Source organism: Anser brachyrhynchus (assembly GCF_964034855.1).
Source record: "Anser brachyrhynchus genome assembly, chromosome: 2".
In the NCBI taxonomy this organism is placed as follows: domain Eukaryota; kingdom Metazoa; phylum Chordata; class Aves; order Anseriformes; family Anatidae; genus Anser; species Anser brachyrhynchus.
In genome coordinates, this window is record NC_137695.1 from 23,456,759 (window position 1) to 23,479,090 (window position 22,332).

At 37.9% G+C, this 22,332-nt stretch overlaps 1 protein-coding gene across 14 annotated transcripts in view; it reads left to right on the forward strand.

Annotated features, from left to right (window-relative positions):
* ADAM22 (ADAM metallopeptidase domain 22) overlaps window positions 1-22,332 on the forward strand; it is a gene marked incomplete at its 3' end in the record, with an annotated part of 141,912 nt that overhangs the window by 96,207 nt on the left and 23,373 nt on the right. For 7 of the 14 annotated variants that reach the window (XM_080582462.1, XM_080582469.1, XM_080582471.1 and 4 more), the window contains 14 exons: window positions 579-630; window positions 2,511-2,610; window positions 6,106-6,177; window positions 6,683-6,775; window positions 8,943-9,023; window positions 9,304-9,354; window positions 9,634-9,697; window positions 11,377-11,482; window positions 12,584-12,700; window positions 13,403-13,571; window positions 14,590-14,695; window positions 15,654-15,744; window positions 16,952-16,969; window positions 19,832-20,026. In XM_080582462.1, coding sequence (XP_080438588.1) covers window positions 579-630; window positions 2,511-2,610; window positions 6,106-6,177; window positions 6,683-6,775; window positions 8,943-9,023; window positions 9,304-9,354; window positions 9,634-9,697; window positions 11,377-11,482; window positions 12,584-12,700; window positions 13,403-13,571; window positions 14,590-14,695; window positions 15,654-15,744; window positions 16,952-16,969; window positions 19,832-20,026 — 1,315 coding nt within the window. The remainder of the gene's footprint in view (window positions 1-578; window positions 631-2,510; window positions 2,611-6,105; window positions 6,178-6,682; window positions 6,776-8,942; window positions 9,024-9,303; window positions 9,355-9,633; window positions 9,698-11,376; window positions 11,483-12,583; window positions 12,701-13,402; window positions 13,572-14,589; window positions 14,696-15,653; window positions 15,745-16,951; window positions 16,970-19,831; window positions 20,027-22,332) is intronic. The other 7 variants (XM_080582474.1, XM_080582463.1, XM_080582464.1 and 4 more) reach the window with 2 other exon arrangements.

Below are 22,332 nucleotides of genomic sequence, written 5' to 3' on the forward strand. Positions count from 1 at the left end.
GCACTCTGAATGCTTGGGAACATGTAAAGAAGGGAGGGAAAAAAGCTGCTAGATCCATCTGTACCGTGTCATGTTTACTGACCGTATTATGCATTTTTGTGTGCATTATTGTTTGCTTTTTCTTCAAGCTAAAATTTCCCCAGTCACATTAGCATAGGAGAAGAAGAGAACTAAAAACTTAGAAGATGGATTAAACTGATTCTTTTTTTTTTTTTTTTTTAACTCTGAAAATCTGGGGATCAAATATCATGGCATGGGAGACATCAGGAGAGCTGACTCACGATTTGCAAGAGCCAGAGGCTGACATTGCAATTTCATCTGACTTCATTTAAGGGAAGGAAAGAAAAACAGAACATATTTTCAAAGCTTAGGAATGCACAGAATCATGTATAGTTTTTGAAAGAAGGCTTGTCATTGTGCACTGATATACTTAAGCTGTGCATAAAGGAACAAATGATTCTTTTCAATTTGTATTTAAATCTGAAAGGGAGTTCATTACAGTGTGATTTTTGTGATAAGAAACGTATTTTGTACTCACGAGACTTAAGATGTAAATTTTACTTTTTTGTTGTTGTCAGGTGAGTGTAAGTGTGAGGACACGTGGTCAGGATGCATAATGGGAGACACCGGGTAAGGCATTCATTAGAGGAAAGTCAAGTCTTGCATACAATGACATAAAGGAAAAGCATGAAAATGTTTGCCTTTTGCATTTCAGTGGACTAATTTGTGTGGATTAATTTTCAGAAAGTAAAGTATTACCTGTAAAACATACTTATAATAGACACTTTCAAAGAAATGCATGAGGGAGTTAATGAGAGGATATGAGGATCATTAGTAACCACTGGTTTAATTCACCGAGCACAGAAGCTCAACAACAAAGCAGGGTTATTGCAAAGAAGCAGAACCATGTTTCACTTCTTCTCTTCTGTGAATTTGCTGCTGAGTTGTGGAAACAAATAATGACACATCCCAATCTATAAAACAGTGGGATCAAATTTATGTATGTTACATTTTCAGAGGTTCTATTGCAACCTTTCATCTACAGATTTCATTTTTTATCCTCTAATTTGTGTGATAACACTAGAAAAACTGCTACCACTGGAAGTTTAGTATGCTTATACCCACATATAATATCACTGGAGAGATTTTGATGATGCTTTCATGTGTGTGTGTGTTCAGACCTTAATTCTTCATATTCCAGACCAGTCTTCATGCATACGAATTAGACTATAGTCTAGTTTTAGATCCAAACAGTACTCCATTTTTTTAAAAGAATTTCAATCTGACTTGCAAATTTTCACAATAGCTTTTTGGACAGAACAATTTTAAACAACAAAAAAAACAAACAAAAAAATCCCCTCATTTAATTGAAAGCTCTTTGGAAGAATCTGTTGTGCCTTTTTTTACCTTGTTTATCTAAAAGCAAGCTAGGTAAGATTGTTCTGATTTTTAGTATGTTAAAAAGTCAATGTGGTAGTCATTCTTCATTCTTGTAAAAAGTGATTCCTCATCTAACATTCTTTAAATTCTTTATCTGAACTCCAGACCTTTAAAATAATTAGGCACTCGAAAAAAAAAAATGTATTTATATATAGGTTATTATTGAAGGATTTTGAATTCCACAGTCTCTTCAGTTCTTAGACCTAAGTCATAAACACTAGAGATTATGTTTTGCAAGCCATCATTCCTGGTAATGTAGGATTATTTTGTGTAGTATTTCTGTTAACATTATTTTTTTTATCCAGTGATGAGCTGATACAGGAAAGTCCTTGAGACTCCAAAGTCTGTCCCTAGTCATGACTAAGGGCCTAAATACAAAGATCACTTAAGTTACTTTGGGAAGACCTCTTTCCCTGTGGAAAGGATCCATGCAAAAGATTCTTCACATCTGTTAAGGCTCATATTGCTTTTAAGTGCACCTCAGATTGGCAATCTGTGCTCAAACGAATTTCATTCAGTGGGGCACAAGAGAGAGGGAAGCTGAAATGTTAGCTGATGTTCATTAGAAACACATCTTAAAATGGTATAACTCTATTATAAAAAAATTCTGTGGGCCAAGAGAGCAATTTCATCTAAGAGAGAAATGAACCATGAGCAATCTTTAAAAGGATGCTGTGTAGGAAAGGCAGCTGTTGTCTCCTGTGGTAAGTACAGGAAGAAATAAACGTATTTCTGAGATCAGGCTCTTTAGTGGAACTGTTCATGTCTGTGAGAACTACACCTTGAGTAATAGGATTTGTGATATTTGGCGTAAAATAACTTGGGGAAATCTTTTATACTTCTCACTTTACATGAGCTCTGTGTCATTAAAAGATGTTTGCCATTTACTAAAACTGATTTAAAATTTAAAAAGAATTTCAAGCAAATATCTTCAGTCTGATGCTGAACAGTGTATTTTTAGCACCTTTTCTAATGTATAACATTGTATTTCTTTACAACTACTTTGAAGAAAGAAAATGTACTATAAAAAGCACTATAGAAGATAATGCTGCTACCTTATTTCTTTGCAGGTATTATCTTCCAAGGAAGTTCTCCAAGTGTGATATTGAAGAGTATCATGAATTTTTAAATAATGGAGGTGGATCCTGCCTTTTCAATAAACCAACCAAGGTATTAAATAAAATCAAGAAAAAATAAAGTGATAATATTGGGGAAAAAACAGACAAACAAATAAATTTTGAGATTTTGTTTTCTCTTTACATTCCCAACTTCCTGGTGACATCTGAGTGAAAGTAGCTGATTTTAGTCTGTACTATTTAGGAAATTATATTTAAATCTGTTTTTAATAAGTAGTTTCATATCCAAGAGAGTTCTCACAGGCTTTGATCCCTCATGCAATTTTGTTCTGAATATTGCAAATACAACATACTGCTGAATTTATTAGCTGAGACTTCAAGTGTCTTGGTAAATTTTTGCACGACTTTAATTCTCATTTTCTTTGGACTGATGTCTTTGGCTGTGAATCTCTGGAAGCTGAAGTAAGATCGGTTTTATTTCACATTTGTCTCAAGATGAAGATACTGCAACAGGGTGTGCAGAGCTGTGCAGCCAAGTGGCTTTTCAGCCACCATTGGGTACAAGTGGTTTTAGTAGACTGCCTCTTGAAGAAAGCAAAGTTTTTGTGGCTTTCAGAAGAGATTTTGAGAACTTGGCCTTATGTTTCTGATGCTGGAAGAGACAGAGCAGGAGAGAAAGCCCTGAGAAGCAGAGGACAGATGCAATGGAGCTGCTGGGAGGAAGGAGAGCTACAAAAGCATCAGGACCACCTGAATGACTGGCACATCCCCTCCAAATTTGTCTTAAAGGATGAAATCAGAGTTCTTGCTGCATGAATCTTGGAAATCAAGAGAAGTGGGGAAAATCTCTTGAAAGTATTCTCCTTTTCTTTGCTTCTCATGTCTGAACTTTGACAGCTAAAGAGCTATATTAATGTGAAGGATGCAAAGAGTATGAAATGATGAACTGAGATATTTCAGAGAAATAAATACAAAGCAGGGCTAAAGAAATTCCAGCTAAGATATGCTTACTACACTGGAGTATTTGCAGTAGGGTTTCAGTATATTCCTGCTCCATTTACTGAAGCATATGTTAAAACATACAGTAATCAGGATAATGATCTTGAGTCTTTTCTACATAAACATCATTAAACATCCTCTGTTTAATGGCTGTCTTTCAAAAAAGCGAAGGAAAGAGGCTAAGGCAGACAGTCCAACATGGAAAAATGAGTTGGTAGCTGAAATGGTCATAATATAAAAAACAAAGTCAGTTCTGGTGCAAGCATGTTCCTCCTGGTGTGGCTGAGGAAAAGCATATCTTCTGTCAGCCACAGATTTTCAATAAATATTAAAGAGAGGAAGAAAATGTATGACATCTGGATAAGCTGTGTCTGCTTATTTCTCAAAGTTTTGCCCCCTTTTCATGGAAGAACATATTAAAAGTGGAGAGAAAGCACTGTGATACATTAATAAGATGTAAGGTTTCTCACTCTTTAAAATGTTCCTTCATTTTAGAAGTTTGCTTTTTCTCATCTCATTACAGACAGAGAGAGAGAGATATTGATGGTTTTATTTCTTTGCTGAGTGAATAGTTTCCATAGTATAATGCTGTTTCACTAGGGCTTGCTTTTGTGATTATGTTCATTTATACATCTGTCACTCTGAAAAACACAATTACTCTAATCTCAATTTAGATTAGTGGCATTTGAAGTTTTTTTTTTCTAATGGCATATGAAAATATGAAAGTCAGATGTGGAAGCCAGGGTGATTGATACTCTTCTATGTACTGCTGTTCGGTTTGTGTTGAAGTTATTAACAATGGATGTCTGTCTAATTCACAAGGCTGTCAAATACAAGTGTTTTCTAGAAAGGGTGGTGAAACAACAACTTACTTCCACTTTTCAAGAAATATGAGATGAAACCGATGTGTCAAGGTGCAATGTTTGACAGTGCTCCACTGTAACATCAGCTGTGATCCCCCAAATTACATTAATGACTCCTGGAGCAGACTGAGCATAAGGTCTTTTCACATGAATAGATGAATTATATAATAATTTCTGGGGTTAAGCTATGTAATTTTTTTTCTTTCATTTCCTATTTAGTTGCACCTGCATACTGCAGCAAATTGGCCCGATGTTTTAAGTCATTACCCTCTGTTATGGCCATCTACTTGTCTGCATTGTGCAGCACACCTAGCGATACTGAAGAAGTTAAGCTTTCCGGGAAAATATTTAGGAAACAAGCAGTTTTAGCAACTTTTTAATAACTCTGGTAGATAATTGCTTGCTTATATTTAATGTAACGTTCTACACATGATTTGCATGCTGCAGTCGAATTTCCATTTCAGCTGGGGGATCCAACAATAGCGATCAGTCTGTGCCACAAGCCTTGCGCTGGTTTGTGTCACAGAGTAAGCGGGGTGATGCTCCGTCCTGTGGGCTGCTGGTAGAAAGGCAGCAGCCAGAGAGAGCCACTCTACACCACGACTGAAGTACTTGTGCAGATGGCTCGTAAGCAGAGAGGTTTGTGGAATGATCCTAGTTTAATTTGGAGAACTCTGAGTTCAGGCTGTCTTGGTGATGCACTTCTACACCTTCTCATTTATGTATTAAAGGCGACTATTATGTTTTCTTATGCCCAAAAGAAAAAAAGTCTATTTGAAGAATTACCTTTAGAAATCTTAGGAAAAGCGAAATGAAACTGGAAAGAACAGACTGTAAGTGTCCCTTAAAAGAGCATGGCATGGGTCCTGTGTAAAGTACAGTGAATGAATCTAGCCTCTGGGAAAGGAAAGTACTACTACAAATATACAGATTGGACAGAGAGTGCTCTCAGACACATGATCTGATTTTTATTTTTATTTTTATTTTGGGTGGTCCTTTGGGGACCCAGGAGTTGGATTTGATGATCCTCCCGGGTCCCTTCCAACTCAGATATTCTATGATTCTTTGAATTAGACATTTTAAGTTACAGTTTAGTGGGGAGACTGAAGGGAAAGAGAAGGGAAGAAGCCTCACTGGCTACACATTTTTGTGCCTGAGACGCAAGCTTATGGAAAACTGCTGCAAGTTCGTGACCATGGTAAAGGAAAAAGAGAAGGAAATAGCATCTGACTGTACCAAAAACTGAGAAAAACTCCCAGCCTCTTCACTCTCCCTGCACTTCTGAGCCATGTGGTGTGGTCCCAAGGGACATTTTTAACAGTTATTCTTTCTGAAGGCATAATGCAGGATTCAAACTGTGACACAGCCCTCATCACGTGAATTCCAGAACAACTACAACTCCTGTGACAATAATGAAAATGTGATGTTGTTTTACTGTCACACCTTTTCTTTTTGATTGTGGCTTCTGCTCAAACTGAATCTGCTGTGAAAATGTCACTCCAATGCAGAATACTCCATATAACTCTGCACAACTGCTGAGTTAGGTGTTTTTTGGTCTCTGCACATTTCATCTGTTTTGTTTATAATCTGCTTCTCCCTGGGTTTGGTACTGTGTTTCAGTCAAGCCATTTGTAGTGCTAGCCATATAAAACCTGTTGTATGGAAAAAGTGTGACACTGATTTCCTCAGGAGAGACATGCCCTTTGATTTCTGATTTTGCCCTGCAGCTTCTGGATCCTCCAGAATGTGGCAATGGCTTTGTGGAAGATGGAGAAGAGTGTGACTGTGGGTCGATATCAGTAAGTGCAATGTGCTTGAAATTAGCAACTCGATTCTCCAGGAGCTGCCCATCACTGCTCTTAATGTTAAGTGGAGGAAGACAGGCAATGCTAAGGTTCTGGAGCAAAGGATTCATCATTTCTCACCTTTTTCAAATAAGTTTAGCACTTTATATTTTATCACCACATCAATTTTAAAGAGTAATAGCAATAGCTACCTATGCAAAATCAGGCCTTAAAAATTATAAAGTATATCCTTGATGGAAACATGTCTCTGGTCAGTGTTCAAATGTCAGTATTTAAAGATTGATGTCGTGAAGTTAGGAAAAATATTTCTTATATTGCACAGCAAACAGCTGTGCAGCATCTTCATGTCCCTCAGTACATGCTTTTTTCTGCCTCCAGGTGCCTAGAAGCCTGGTTAAAAATGTGTCTGGGTAACACACTAAGACAAGATGGGATACGAGAGGTGTGGGGCTTATCTGCTTTTCTCGTGTATTCTGCTACAAGTGTCTGTGTTCCTCAGGAGTGTGCCAGTGAGGGAGGAGAGTGCTGCAACACGTGCACCCTGACGGCAGGCTCCCAGTGCAGCAATGGGCTTTGCTGTCGGAAGTGTCGGGTAAGTGCAGCCCCCAGGCAGCAACACAGCCAGCTGACTGCAGGCACCACAGCATGTGTGTTTTTCATCTCAGACCTTGGTTTTCCTTTTCTGAAAGTTTGCCTTTTAAAATTGTCTGAAAACTGTTTTGTTCTGGGGCAGTTCTCTGCCTTTTAGATTTGGCTTTTTGCGGCAGGGACTGTGGTCAAACACAGAGGAGAATCTAAGCCTTCCAGTTTCAGATCAGGATGAAGAAGTCCTGTGAGATTTCATTAGACATCATTGTTCAAACTTGTCTGTGCTTTATGTCACTCCCATAATGCCTGATGCGTTGCTCTGGATTTGTCCCTGTGAGGCTGAATGGGAAAATCATACCACAAAGAGCCTGAGAAAAGGATGTGATTAAAAAAAAAAAAAAGAGAAAGAAAGAAAGAAAGAAAGAAAGGAAGGAAGGAAGGAAGGAAGGAAGAAAGAAAGGAAAAAGAAAAAAAAAAAGCTAGCAGAAGCATTCAGAAATATTCATCTAAAAGACACCTGACTTCATTTTCAGTTAGGTGTGCCTGTGTCTCCTTATGTTTGCACTGACTGAAATCCCACCGAATAAAGGGAATCAAGCCCTGTGCAAACCATAAGATATTCTTGCTGATACATCAGTAAACAGTAAAAGAGATCTAGGCTGTGAGGGAGCCCAGCTTAATATGGCTTCAAATAATTGTTGATGCTCATTTAATAATAATGTTAATTATTATTAATGGTGTTAGCATGGTGATGGTGTACTATGTGTGATATTTTTATCTTCACCATTTGCGGGTTTCATTTCCTTGGGAGGAACATTAATAATAACTGCAGATCACATTCTCGACTGTGCTCATCCAAATGTTAAAAAAAGAAAAAGCACAGATTATGCTGGAACTGATCACAGTTGCCTAAGCGCATTCCTTTTTTTAATGTAACATAAAAAAAATCAGATTGCCAGTGTGGGTGAATTTTGTTCAAGTATTTATCACATGGGCATCATATTAAAGACTCTCAGAAAAAAATAAGCTTTTTTTTTTTATTATTTGCAAATGAGACAAGGGCTTGTCTATGTACAGAATGGTGAAGGCGAGCAGATGAGGAGAAGGGCAGATTTTTGTAAAACACATGTCCCTAGGAGATGTTAAGCAGGACAACTCAAAAGCCCTTATACTAGCAGTTCCCATACTTGACATTATCTTCCCCCCTGCTGTATGTACCCTGCCTGAAAACAAGAGTGAAAAAGGGCTTGCAAGCGAAACTTGGTGAGTACACATCCCAGCATCTTGTAGCATCTCTGACATTGTCTGCATTTTTCCAGACAGGTAGGGAGAAGATAAGCTGAAGGTTGAGAAAGTACCAGGGTCTTGCTCTTCCACTGACAAGTATTTGCTCACACCAGCTGCAGAGATAGCAGTTGTCCCAAACAACACCCCAGTGCATGCAGATCCAGCAAAAAGTCACACAGCTGCAGGATGACCTGGGCAGCACAGGCTTAAGAAACCTTCCAGGGAAAGTAAGGGCTCTGTAGTATGCCCATGACAGAGGCACTAACAGCTGCCCCTAGTGGGATGTCTTCCTGCTTTTACAGGTCTTGAGGCTTTACAGTGGCAGTCTTTAACCAGATTGTGAATGCATACATGCTCATTGGTACATTTTTCATTGTTAAATATCTGGTGACTTAGAAGTTGGTGTCAAGTCACATGGAATTCAATGTATTTATGAATAGTTTCTGTTCTACAACAGGAATGGGGCTTTGTAATAATCATAATGATTATTCGAAGAGCTTTATAGTGTTCTTGATCCCTAGATCTTAAATGAATTCAAAAAGAAGATCAAGATCACTCTGTTTAAAAAGAAGAGTGAAAGAATCACAAAAAGGTGGAATGGCCTGGTCAGGATAATGCCAAAAGCCACTGCAGTGTTGGTGTGATAGGTCCCAGGGTCCTGGGCCCCAGGACAGCACTCATCCTGCTTGTCCCTGAGCTTGATGCACCAGCAAACAGCCTATGGCTTGAGTGGTGCAACATCCCTACTGGGGAAAGGAAAATCTTCCCAATTCAGTCAGCACCTGAAAATTTTCTGTTTTTTATTTTAGTTAAGACACGAAGAAAGTATTGCATTTAAGGCAATGGAGAAACCAAGACAATGATTTTCTGTCCTTTTTTTCCAGTTCGAACCTAAAGGAGTTTTGTGCCGAGAAGCAGTGAATGATTGTGATATTGCAGAGAACTGCACAGGAAACTCCAGTCAGGTGATTTTTATATCTTACATCATAGAGATGGAAGAAAAAAACCCACAAACCAAACCAAACAAACAAACGAACAAACAAAAACAACAAAAAACAACCCTGAAGTCTCTCAGTAACTATGAATGTTACTGTTTTCTATAGTAAGGTGTATAAAAAATGTATTAAATCTGGTGTAAGCTCAGAAGAAAACATGAAAATGAAATAATTTTCTCTATGCCATTTGTTGTACACTTTATTTCCAAGCTTGTCTGAATGATCTATTAGTTATTTTCTCTTTCTGTAGTGTTCTCCCAATATTCATAAAATGGATGGATATTCATGTGATAACAAGCAGGTAAATACAATTTCAATTTCTTTTACATTCTTACTGCTTTCATGGATTACTTTTTATAGAATATGGCCCGAGATCTTTGTAAGTCACTTGAGACAGTGCTGTCGATTTTCCTGAATTTGAGGTGCTGGTCAAATTTTACAGCTAAACATTTAAATGAACAGAAAGTAGAGTCATGCATTAGCTGCCTCACTAGAAAAGGTGGCGAGTCTATATGTTAAACATCCTTTTTTGAAAAGCAGCTTATTTGAAGTTTATTCTGTATCTTTTCATTCTTTTTAGGGCATTTGTTTTGGGGGAAGATGTAAAACCAGAGACCGTCAGTGTAAATATATCTGGGGTGAAAGTGAGTAAATATTAATATTTCTAAGTTGGTTGCTTGAAAAATTATCTTACCTAAGAAGAATTATGGAAAGAGGCATATTCAGAACTATTAAAACCATCCAGAACTGCAAGTTATGAAACATATTGGCTGTGAACCAGAATTATGCTCTATTTTGAACTTTGCCCTTGAAGTTTTTTTGTTGTTGTTTTGCTTTGTTTTGTTTTTTTGAGCAATTATTGGAGTCCCCAATTTATGCTGTTCATTTGTTTTTTTCTTGCATGACTGATTGTAGATGTTTTAGTACTGACTACATCACCTAGTTCACTAGATTGCAAGTCCATTGCTACCTTTTTTTGGCATAAGCTATTCATTAGCCAGACCTGTAGCCTATTTTGGAATGTAAGGAAGATCAAAGAAATTGTACTGGACGCTCAATAAAGATATCTCTCAGTCCAGCACATAGGCTGCATATCCCTGTTCAAAGACAAGGCTTTCTGGAATGATGCTTGTTGGGTGCTGAAAATATTTTTATGGGGCACAATATGTACTTTGCCATCATTCAGCTAAAACTGGAATTTCAAAAGAACTTGCATATGTACGAGAACCACGCTCACCAGTAGGTAAAAGTAAGTGATTCTTTTGATCTGGATGATAAATTAAATCATCTTATTAAGCACATCATATCTGTAGTTATTTTTCTATTTTGTAGTTACTTTCTACTGCTTTATGTTTGATTGACAATGCTCTAGCTATAGGAGAGCTTTAATTGTTTTCCATGACTGGAAAATATGAATTAAGTTGCATTGCAGTACGAAAAGGTGTCATTTATGTCCTTACCTGTGCTGAAAGTACGCAGGAATTTCTGTATAGTCCCATGAAATACCATTATTGGATACCAGATGTGTTACACAGTTGTATAAATAGCATGCAGACTACAACAGTTTCGGTGATATGTTTACACAGGACCTTTGGTAGATGAAAAGCATGTTGAATTGATTCATTATGTTGGGAAATCATAGGAATGCAGCCAATGCTTAAGATGAGTTCCTCATGCAAGTCACAGAAAGATGGGAGTTTAAATTTAGTTTGGAGTCTGACTCAAACAGATTGTTGCCTTTTGAAAGCTTATTCATATCAGCAGGATTACTTGAATGGTAACGCATGGAGGTCTCGTGAGCAATTCACCTGAGTACCTGGCACCTCCTGTACGGATATGAGGTTACGTGGGCTTCATGGTTAATGGGGTGCTTCCAGAGCATGCTTTGGTGCTGATTAGCTTTGATGAAAAGAGAAACATAACTCCCTCTATGCCCCTGCCTTCTGTCTTTTCCTTCTCTTTTCCAGCTCTCTTTAGCGTTGATTAACCTACTGGTATTATTCTGAAGTCTTATGTTTTACTCCTCATTAACAACCACCTGGGGAGCCTGTACTCATATTTGTTGATTTATTTCAGCAGCTTTTGGCCATTTTGGACCAACAAACCTGATCAATCTGAACAAAATCTTAAAACAATCCTGTGCTGCCAGCATAAAACTTCTCATTGAGCTTACTGTGCAGAGTTTCACCACCCACCTACAGACCATGATACTGCAGTTGACAGATTGGGAAGCTCTGCTCACTTTTGTTGTGCATCCCCATTTCCTAGGACTTGGCTTTTCAAAGTCTTCATCATCTTAGAGGAGATTTGTTTCTATTTTTAGAAGTGACAGCTGCTGACAGGTACTGCTATGAGAAGCTGAATATTGAAGGGACTGAGAAAGGAAACTGTGGGAGAGACAAGGACTCTTGGATACAGTGCAATAAACAGTAAGTCGATCCATTTAGGAAACAGCTGGTGTGGGATTTTTATCCCTGCTCCAGTTCTTTAGATGTCACGAAGAGGTTCAAAAAGCCTCTGTACTGAACAGACTTTTCCTGACCTGAGGTCATGTTCTGCAAACCATACTGCAGGAAAGTCTTGAGGGAGTGGAACGCCAAAATGAGATGATATCAAGCAAGTGAGCACCATCTGAGCTTTGGGAACACTTGGACAAAAAGTGGTCCTTGTACTCTTGGTGGGGCTAGCAGGGTAGAGGGGAGCAGAGGGGTTATTCAGTGTGCCCTAGAGGTAGCCTGTTGTTTCACATCCCAGAACATTGTTTGCTTTTTCTGCTGTGCCTTTGCATAGCTGAATTTTGTTCAGTTTTCATTGTATTGTAACCCTCCTCATCTTTTCTTGCAAGTTGCTGCCTAAGCTGGTATTTCACGTTCTGTATTTATGCAGCTGATTATTTCTGCCCACTTGTAAACCTTTCTCCAGGCCTCACCAAACTGCATCCTGTTTTTTTCAGTATTTTATTTTGTCAATGCCATATAAATTCTAATCCTGCCTACAGGTGAAGTAATGGTCTTTCCCAGCTCTCTGTACAGATTTGATAACCTTAATTTTGTTCCATTACAAACTCATTGACTAAAACACGTCGTAATATGGGAAAGACCTGACCCTTCTATTTTGACAATGCACCAGGCTCTGCACACAAGTTGTAAAGTCCCTTCAGCATCTATCTCTAGTTCCCTTACGTATGTCATATGTTTGTCTAAAAACAGCAGGTACCGCTTCTCTGTGGGGCAGTTACTGTATCTTTATAGGATATTAAATCAGTTTGATGTGATTTATTCTTGACAGTTCCCCATTTGCAGAGCATTTTTGATAACGCTTCATAAAAAAGCTTCTTTCCCCAGTATAAGCTCTGAGGAGAGTAATTTTTGTGGGAAACGGGACTTTATTTATGGGAGTTACTGTCAGTAAGAGAAAAGCAAGGAATAACAAACATGTTACAAAGCAAGTGAAGAAAAACACATTTTTTGATCATGCATTTTAATTTAATTATCTTTTTTGGTGAGCATCTGTTTATTCTCTCAATGCAGGGATGTGCTTTGTGGATACCTTCTATGCTCGAATATATCTAGTGTGCCCAGACTTGGAGAACTTGATGGTGAAATCACATCGTCTGTCTTGCAGTTTGGAAAAGTCTACAATTGCAGGTAATTGGAAATCCTGAAAATAGAACAGTTAATATCCATCTCGCATGGAAAAGCAGCTTTCTCATTCCTAAGTTGAGAACAAATGTTTTGATTAAAAAAAAAAGTCCTGTTAACAAATAATCATTTTTCCAGCTCAAACTTTGGTAACCTTCAGGAACTTGACTGTGTATGGGGAGCACAGCTGTTTTGCAGACCCCTCTGTATAGTAGTCAATTTTGCCTGTAGAGACATAATGCTCTTCTCTGGCCTCTTCATACTACATTCTTTAATGTTTGTAGAGTACTTAATGTACTGAAAATACTTAGACATATGTTGCATTGCCAAAACTAACTGGCAGCTTAATACGTTGCCATATGTTAACTGAATCCCAATTATAGACCTGGTGTGTTCTCATAGCTTCTCACAGCTGTAAGATGAAATAAAGTCCTACACATCTAAACTCGATGTTTTATACAACACAAGCTCTTATACAAGAAAAATGGTCTTTGTTTTCACCATTATATTTGTTTGATGTAGATATACTCCATTGTAGTTTGTTTTACGTTAAGGCTGGTGAGGTGAATAAGCCAGTGCTTACTCTTCCCTGGTCCTGGGCATTATACAAAGCAGACAGAAATGAAGGTAGCAGCACAGAGACAAGTTTCTCAAGCAGTCCCGTCTGGTAACAGCACAAGTCTCTGGGGTGCTCTTCTTGTCTTGCAGTGGCGGCCATGTGAAGCTCGATGAGGAGACGGACCTGGGCTACGTGGAGAACGGGACGCCGTGTGGGCCGAATATGGTGTGCCTTGAGCATCGCTGCCTCCCCGCTGAGTCCTTCAACTTCAGCACCTGCCCAGGCACCACAGACAACCAGATTTGCTCAGGACATGGTGTATGTTCTCATACTCTTTACTCCTTTTATCCATTCTTGATGAGTACCCAGTGCTGTGTAGTTGACTAGCTAGGCCTCGCGGGAAGCCAGCAGCATGACCCTACAAGTCGTAATACTGAAGAAACTTGAAAAGGCAAGGGGGAGGAGACATATAAGTAAACATAATGCCTTGCAGTCCAGGCATCCTAAACAATGAATCGCATGCATTAATTTTATAAAAATCTTACCAACCATTGCTTTTGCCATTGCTTTGGCTAACCTAATGATATTTCCTCGTGCAACATTCTGGAGCATATAAAGATTTTATTGCCCATTTCTGAGGAACCTGGGGCTCTGTTCTTACAAATGCTCTTTTTAATTCCCTCCTTATCGTGTCAACAGCCAGGAAAGTTCATAAAGTCATTGGATTTTGTTGTCTGAGGGTTACTTCCCTCCAGAGAAGAAAACAGCGAGCTGGCACCATGCTAGCAGGGCAGCTCTTCTGCTCAGTGCAGAACCTATGGCTTTATTGTGGCCCTGGCAAGTCCCTTTGTGCCTCACACAGTTTGAAACAGTGTCCAGGTCCCCATGGCTGAGCTGAGGTCAAAGGAGTCCTTCTCTTATAACATCCTTTGTCTTCTGCGCTGCATGAAAACTCCCTTTATTATCTGAAATTAACCACTTCATCATATTTAAAAAAATAAAAAAGTTGATGTTCAGTCTCCCAAAGCAATTATAAATGGCTCTATTAATTCTATATTACGTTGAGCAGTATATTAATGTACTTAATGTATTCCATCATGTAATACACTTCATAACAGGTTACAATAAATTACATATATTTATATATAATGTATAATGATACATTTAATATATTTATATCTAATGTATAATTTAAAAATTGCTATATATTAAAAATGTTTTGCAAAATTTTGCAGGTAGTTAAAGTCAGTGCTGTTTCACTGTACCTATACTATAGTTTAATTATGGGAATAGATGAATTTTATGATTTTATTCTGAGCTGCACTTTTGGCTACAGGTTTGTAGCAATGAAATAAAATGTGTTTGTGACCGATTCTGGGGAGGAGATGACTGCAGTTCTCGCATCAAGGATATGTTTTTTGATAAAGATGCCATCAACAAAGGTATGAAGTTATAATTTTAAACATTAACTGGAAAAACTTGGATTTGAATAAGGTTCATTAAGCAAAACCTAAATCCCCTGCTCTTTCAGCTAGCATGCAACATGATGTACTGTTAGGAGCCTTATTCTCTTCCTTCCTGGCTCAGCAGATGCACTCAGTGTCTGTGAATGAGGTTTCAGGCATGTGAGCAGTGCCGCTCAGGAGCATTTGGTACAGCTCTCAGGACTGGCACCAGTGCATCTGGTTGTACCTTGCTTGAATTTGAGTGGCTTTATTAAGTGTTATTGATAAATTAGGATAAGCAAAAATTTACTAGTTCTCGTATCTAGGTGAAGTTACTAACATGTTTAATTTTTATTTGTAGAGTCATTTTTTATTGCATGGCTATTACGTAGAATGTTAACACACAAATTTTAGTCCTTTACATTTTTTTGAGTGAAAGTTTTTATTCCTCTTCAGGCTTGCATAAAAGAGGCAGATGTATTGCAGAAACATGAAGGTGTAAATTTTTTCTATAGTCATTATAAATCCCTTTGTGGGGCAGTTTTACCATCTTCCAGAATACCAGTTTTGGTCTTTTGTAGGTTATTCAGCCATGGAAAGTATTTAAATAAAAACAAAAAGTCCTTTTTATTCCAGTATAAGCATGTACTTATCAGAGAGGTTATATGATTGTAAACTACAGCAGTTTAATATTGATAACGTTATATTGGTATATGTGGCACAACTTTCCCAAGTAGCAAGTGTTCAGTTATGGGAAACAGACACAGAGGTCAAAGTTGGATATAAAAACGGTCTTTTTAGGTCCGTGCTATACTTCACAAGTGTATCACTGTTTACAATTAGTCTACCTAGTACAAGTTGTCCAAGCAGGTTTTTGAAAGACAGAGCATTTACTGTTTTTTGTATATATTTCTCCTAAAACCCTATATATTTTTCCCCTTTCTTGTGTTTCCAGGTGTTGTTAGCACAAATATAATAATAGGGGCTATTGCTGGCACCATTTTAGTGTTGGCTCTCGTTTTAGGAATAACTGCTTGGGGTTACAAGTAAGTAAATTGTGTTCTTCTTAATGCAGTTAAAATACGTTTATTTCATCTGATAGCAGGTTACATTATGAAAGCAACAATTCAATCATATCCTAAAAAACCAAAATGTGATTATATTTGTACAGTGACCCTTTTATAATATTCAAAAGTATTACAAATGCTAATTTCTCAAACAATTCTTACATGCATATGTGGATTTGCTTTTGGAGGGCTTGATCCAGGTTTGGCATATGTTTAGCTATTTCTTTTATTTCTTTTTGTAGGTGGTTAGATTATGATTTTATTGTATCTGACAAAGGAAATGCAAGAGTACAGTCTGATTCAATCACAAATCTGTCGTACTGACAATGTAAATTTAGAAAGATTGGCCTTCAGTCAGTAAAGTATTTAACTATAGGTTTTCTTAAGCAGATATTTGTATTCAGTCAGCTTAATTCCAAATTAATTCAAGTATGTTTTTTGGTGAAAAAGAGAGATCTGTAATTTGCAAAAAAGGTTCAAGTTCTTGCCTGGCGTAGAGCTGCAAGTGTTCTGCTCACTGAAGGTCAAAATGGATTATTTTAATCTGATTGCTCTTTTCCAGTTTTTCTCCTTTTGTGAATTTCATCTAAAACCAGCAGGTTTTAGTTCTTTTGCATATATTAAAAAAAAAAAAAAAGATTTAAGGTACTTTATCACCTGTGTTTGGGTCAGACTGGCTTTCAAAATCCTTCCGTGGGTACATGGAGCAGGTTCAGCTGCGGGCAGTGCTCTACATGGTCCCCCAAGGTTTGGCATTGCTCAACTTCTGGCAGTATCTGAAAATCTGGGCTTATATTTTGAGTATAGCTCCAGAGGTTAAGGGCTAGTTTGGGAATCAAATCTAGCCAGAGGGATTAGTTTTTGGAGGTAGAGGGCAAAAGTGAACCTTTCATTAGCAACATCACAATAGAGTTAAACTCATCATGAACTGCACCTCCAACTGAGCACTGACTTCAGCCATCAACATAGATGTGTTTTCCTCATTTATTCTGCTTTAGTGCTTTATGAATGTTTATTTCAAAATGGTTTTTGTAGAAAAAAAATTGAGAAAAAAGTTAATAAAAAAAAGTTAATAGGTATATATATTTTTTCCTTTTTTTTTTTTTTTTTTTTGGTCTTAGTAACCATGTATACCTGCATACTGATAATTTAACTGTATTTCTTTCTCTTCTCTTTTTATGGAAAGAAACTACAGAAGTCAGAGGTATGTGATAAAAGTAACAATGTATCTCTGGAAAACTCTGAAAATAGGTTTTCTTCTCTCTTGCTCATTTACATACTATAAAGAAAATATAGTGGTGATGAATTATCATATTTTAAAGAATATCTGCTTGAATATAAAAAAAGTATTTATTCTATACACATTGCTTGAAATCCTAATTTCATTGGACTCATTAGAAAAAATAATAATTACTTCTTAGATAGGATGTTTTATTTAGGAAAACAGGAGAATATTTCCAGGAAGAGGCTGAAAATTGGCTATTAGAGATGAAAATGTCTTTGGGAGGCTGAGAATTGAATAATTAATATTCACATGATGTTCAGGATCCTTCTGAGACAAATTCATTTCTGAAGCTTCTTTGCAGTTAAAAATACAAAGCAATTAAATTGATGTGTGAATGGAAAGCCCATTCCTTACAGCTGCCCTGCTGAATTATTTGTAGCCAAATTATGGTACCATCTTCAGCAGAGGCCTGAGCTTTTACACGTTTGAACTGGTGGCCAAAAAACAATCAGTTTTTAGTGATTTGGGTTTACCTCCTGGAAGACCGCCATCATCTGCCTGGCAGACCGACCTTTGGGAAGGAGGTGTCTCCTCCTTCTCCCAGTCCCCTGCAGATAAGACAACTTCTCAAATTCTCCTGTTTTCTGCCTGCATTACCAGCCCCGATCCAAGCTTCTGCTTTGTGTGTTGCTGCTACCTGTTGCGCTTCTTCTCCATTTCCTCTGCCCATGTAGTGCTTTCTCTGCCAGGCTCAAAATACTTGCGAAAAGCAGAAAAGCTCTGCCAAGTGCTAGTTAATTTATGTTGCGCACAGCAAGGTCAGATAGGTGACGGGAACAGTAACTAGAAGAAGGCAAAGCTCTTGAAGTCAAGCACTATGGAGAGGTTGGTGGGTAGGAAATGTCACCTGGCACAGGGAAGGCAGAATTTGGGGGTTTGGTGGTGCTCAATGGCGGATGTTGGCTCTACATAAACAGGCAAACATGGCCATTGAGTCACTATCCTGGGCACAGTGCTGGCAGAGGACAGAGTAGCCAGAACCTCAAAATACAGAGAGACCACCCCATGCACAATAGTGTTGGAGTATGAGAGAATCTAATGTTTTTCAAATTCCCTCGTCTCCATACATTAATATATGTGAGGATGTGGTCAGTCTGCAGCTGCGTCAGTGAGCATGGACAGAGCAGAAACCAGCATCAGCTGAGACATTTGAAGATGATGGAGGGCTGGAGATCTTTAGTAACTAAGTCTCCCTCATGCAGAAGATGAAATTCTATAGACTGACTTCTAAATAGAATAATTTTGGATATGTACAAAGAGTATCCCGTAAGCAGAAAAACCAAACATCCACCACAGTGTCCTTTTTTTTTTTTTTTTTTTTAATTGCTTGTGATTAGTCCTTAAATAAAGATGGAAACAAGCCATGGAGATATTTTTAAGCATTACATAAGGAATGATATTTGGTAATACCAAGTGACTGAAACATGTAAACTGAAAATCATAAAAAGAGTGAATGAGCAAAGATTCTGTCAACCGGTATAATGTGGCTTAGAGGGCATGACTGTATGGGAGAAGTAATTTCTAACTGAGCAGCAAGAGTCCAGTTTGCTAGAGGAGCCCCGAGGAGCAGAGCTGCATGAACTGAGTTGATTCTGAAAATACCGATGTAGTGGCTGATGAATGGGGACTGAGACTTGAGAACTGAGGAAATAGTGTGGAGGTACTGTGCTACACTAATGATTTATGCGTCATGTAATTACACATTTAAAATCCTTGAGGAGCATTAGAAATTCAAACACAGAATGGAGACAGCCCAGTTCTGCTTTGTAGTTGGGCATAATCTGAACGTGAATCAATCTTAACCAATAAATATGCATGTTAATATGGGGAAAACTGAAGCCAAAAGGCCTTGGACAGTACAGGGCTGAATGGATAATTAAACAGCTGGCATTATGGTATAGCCAACTTTCAAATGAGCTATTTGTATTAGGGAGAGTTTTTGGCTTGGTGGAACTGTAACTGGGATATTTGTGCTGGAGATTTTCTGCTGGCGATGAATTTACCACCTGAACAAAAATGGCATAACTTGATTAGGACTTCCTAGTGCATAGATAGTTTTATGCACCAAAACCATGCTACTAGTACTAGAAAAGGATGAACTATTCTCAGGTGTTTGGCATTATTTTTATGTGTCTTGGCAGACAGAGTCTAGTGTGGTGACAAGGATTAACAGCTGAGAAGCTCTGACACTGGTACTAGTTCCCTGTACAAGAGAACAGTTAATAAATAAACTGGAGGTGTTTCTCCTCCTGTAGTTTAAGCAACTCAACAGGTTGTTCGATTCGAGTTCAGTAACAATCACAAAAATTGAACAGAAGGCACAGAAGCAGTAATCATCCAGAGGGAAAAAAGCATTTGCTTTTCCTCAGCTCCTTTCTGATGCAGGCATGCACTCAGCACAGACTGCGGTGCTAATACTGCAGCCGGGAATGCTTTCACAACCCGCATGGTAAGCCATTTGAAATGGCTGAACTTAGTTATCACATCAGTCAAGAACCGCCATCTATTCACTTTAAAAACAGTGATCAGAGTTTATCAGTGAAATCATCCTTGTTTTCCCCTACCAAACCCACATAACCCTCTTTCCTGAGCTATCAAAAATAGATGGGAGTTTTCTCTTGGGTGGTTGAATTACTCACTAATAGGTTTATTGTGTGCTCAACAGGTTTCCTCAGGGATCATCATCCTTGCCTCTTTCTTTAAGACTAAAATTTGTTCATGTTTGTGTGTGTGCTCTTGCCTGTCATGTTTTCTGACTCTACGCTGTTTGTTATACTTCAGACAAATACCCCAGGGAGATTATGTAAAAAAGCCTGGAGAGGCCGACTCTTTTTATAGCGACATGCCTCCTGGAGTCAGCACAAACTCTGCATCTAGTTCTAAGAAGAGGTCTGCTTTTCTGTCGCATTTTCAGATTTCTACCTGTTCCATCACCCATTATTCCATTAGTCAGAACATTTCATTGTTTTGCAGCAGGTTTGATCCTTTCTTCTTTCTTTGTGGAATGTTACAATTAGCATCCTTTGTTCTTTGATTACTGATTTTTCTTGCATGCCCTGAGCTAATAATTTATACAACCAGGCCAGAATAAACACGTTTGCCCTTGTAAGCCAAGATTGGCGTAATCCAGTTTTCATCATTTTCCTGCTTGAGAATTGCTTTCAAGTAGACTGTAATGATAACTGCTTGCTCAAAAAAACAAAACAAAGCAAAACAAAAACTATCACAGTCATGTAATCAAAGATGAGGAACACTGTCTTGCTTCAATAATTATAAACTGTTTAATATAAATATTTTTATATTGTTGTCAGTGTCATTAATTCACTGAGTTGACCTAGACTTCTGGATAATATTCTTTCTGTCTCACAGTAAAGATGATGGTGCTTGCATTTGATTCCACTTTTACTTATTAGACTAGTGTCCTAAATGTCACTGAGTGCTATCTTAGAAAATAATTCTGCAAAGACTTTCTGTAGTTTTGTGCTTCCTGTTATGAGTAGCCAAGGAGAGCATTAGATTTTGCCCTTGTTCAGAATTCACTTATTCTGCTGTTGCTCCAGTTACTTAAAAAAAAATAATCAACATTTTAAAATGGAAAAATAATTGAAAAACATTGAAAGGAGTTTGCAGTTGTCGAGGTCTTTAGGTCATGATCATCAAAGTCCTGCTGCAATCAGAGATCCTTTAATTACAAAAATCTTCAGCTAGCACTTCAAAACAATTTACAAGAAGCTGTAAATGTTCAGTGGGTGGGGTGGGGATAGACACTCCTGAACTATTTTATTACAAAGCTGCAATTCTCAGTTCTTGTCTCATGGAGCAGTCTGTAGCTGTGCAGTTGACAAAACTATTCTCTTTATGGTTGCTATTTTGAATAAAGAGAAATATATCGAAAGGATACATTTGTAGTGCCTTTGGGTATACCAGCTTGATCTTATATGCAACTTCATTAAATCTGGTCTAATAAAAAGGTTATTAAGAAAAACTGTAGTACTATATAATTAATTATCAAATTCCAATTTTTAAATTCAGCTTTTTAGATTCGTGCGTGGATAAGTTATTTGTTTTGTGGAGGAAACATTAATCTTAAATGACATAGTGTTTGTGTTGGAGAATTTTTTCTCATTTGGATAAAATTTTGAAAAAGTCTTGGAGAAGCAAGTTTTCATAGGCTGGTGTGAGCAGGTTCATATTCCAGTTAAGAAAAAATGTTTGTTTTTAAATGAATGTCATTTAATGTGTTTCTTGTTTTTTTTCTGTACCTGTGTTTCTTTTCATACTTCATTTCTTTCATGTGTCTCTGTTTATTGCTTGTTCCAAAAAGCAAATGATTTCTAAGGTCTGTCTGTACTAGAGAGTTTTGTTGTTGCCCCACCACCAGTTCAGCTATGTTGTGCCACTGTCAAGTCTGGACAAGTAAGTCTGACAAATGCTCCATTAACATTGTGGTGGAACTGTCATAGTCCTCCCGTTTTGATGCCCAGGGCACTATTTCTTACCTTACGAACTGGTTTTGATTTGCTCTGGGTGCAGATATCAATGGCAGCTCTTGGCAGACATTCAAGTGACTGGGCCATTAGCCACCTGGGCTTCTCCTTGCTGGAAAATGCTATGAAGCGTTAGTATTCACAGAGGGTGTTCCAAGATTAAAACATAACAATGACAATTTTTGTTGTTGTGAAATTGCAAACACCAAAGACAGTATAGCAAGACACTCCTGAACATAAAAATAGGCTACAACGAGGAGAAAATGATTACAAAATCTGTCAATCTGTCAGTTCTCAGACCTTTCATACCTCAAATAAGTTTGAATAAAACTCTGGGCTTACTTCAGTGTGGCTGTGATTAGCCTGGTCTTCTGGAAACTGAAGAGCATCTGACAGATGCCTGCCCTGCAAGCAGAGCAGATTTTGAAAACCACAGGAGTATTCAGACCGTTACAAAATACAGAAACACATCCTTTAAGCAAAACATCTTTCTATTAAATAAGCTATCTATTCTGACCAGTTTTCAACTTCCTCTTGTTTTGGAAATAATTGTGGATTTTGTGACAAATGGCTGAGCAGCAGCTATAATTCAACAGGAGGGAGCCTGCTGCAAAATCCCACTCTCTCCTCTTCTTGTTGGACATTGCCACACACATCTCTGGCTTTTGGAGGGAATAAAAGAGGAAGGAAAAACTTTAGTTTGCACCAAGCACCTAGATATAAAGGCATTAAAAGTATAAGCTGCAGTGACTAGCTGACAGAATACAATAAAAATTTGAAATTAGCAAAAATGAG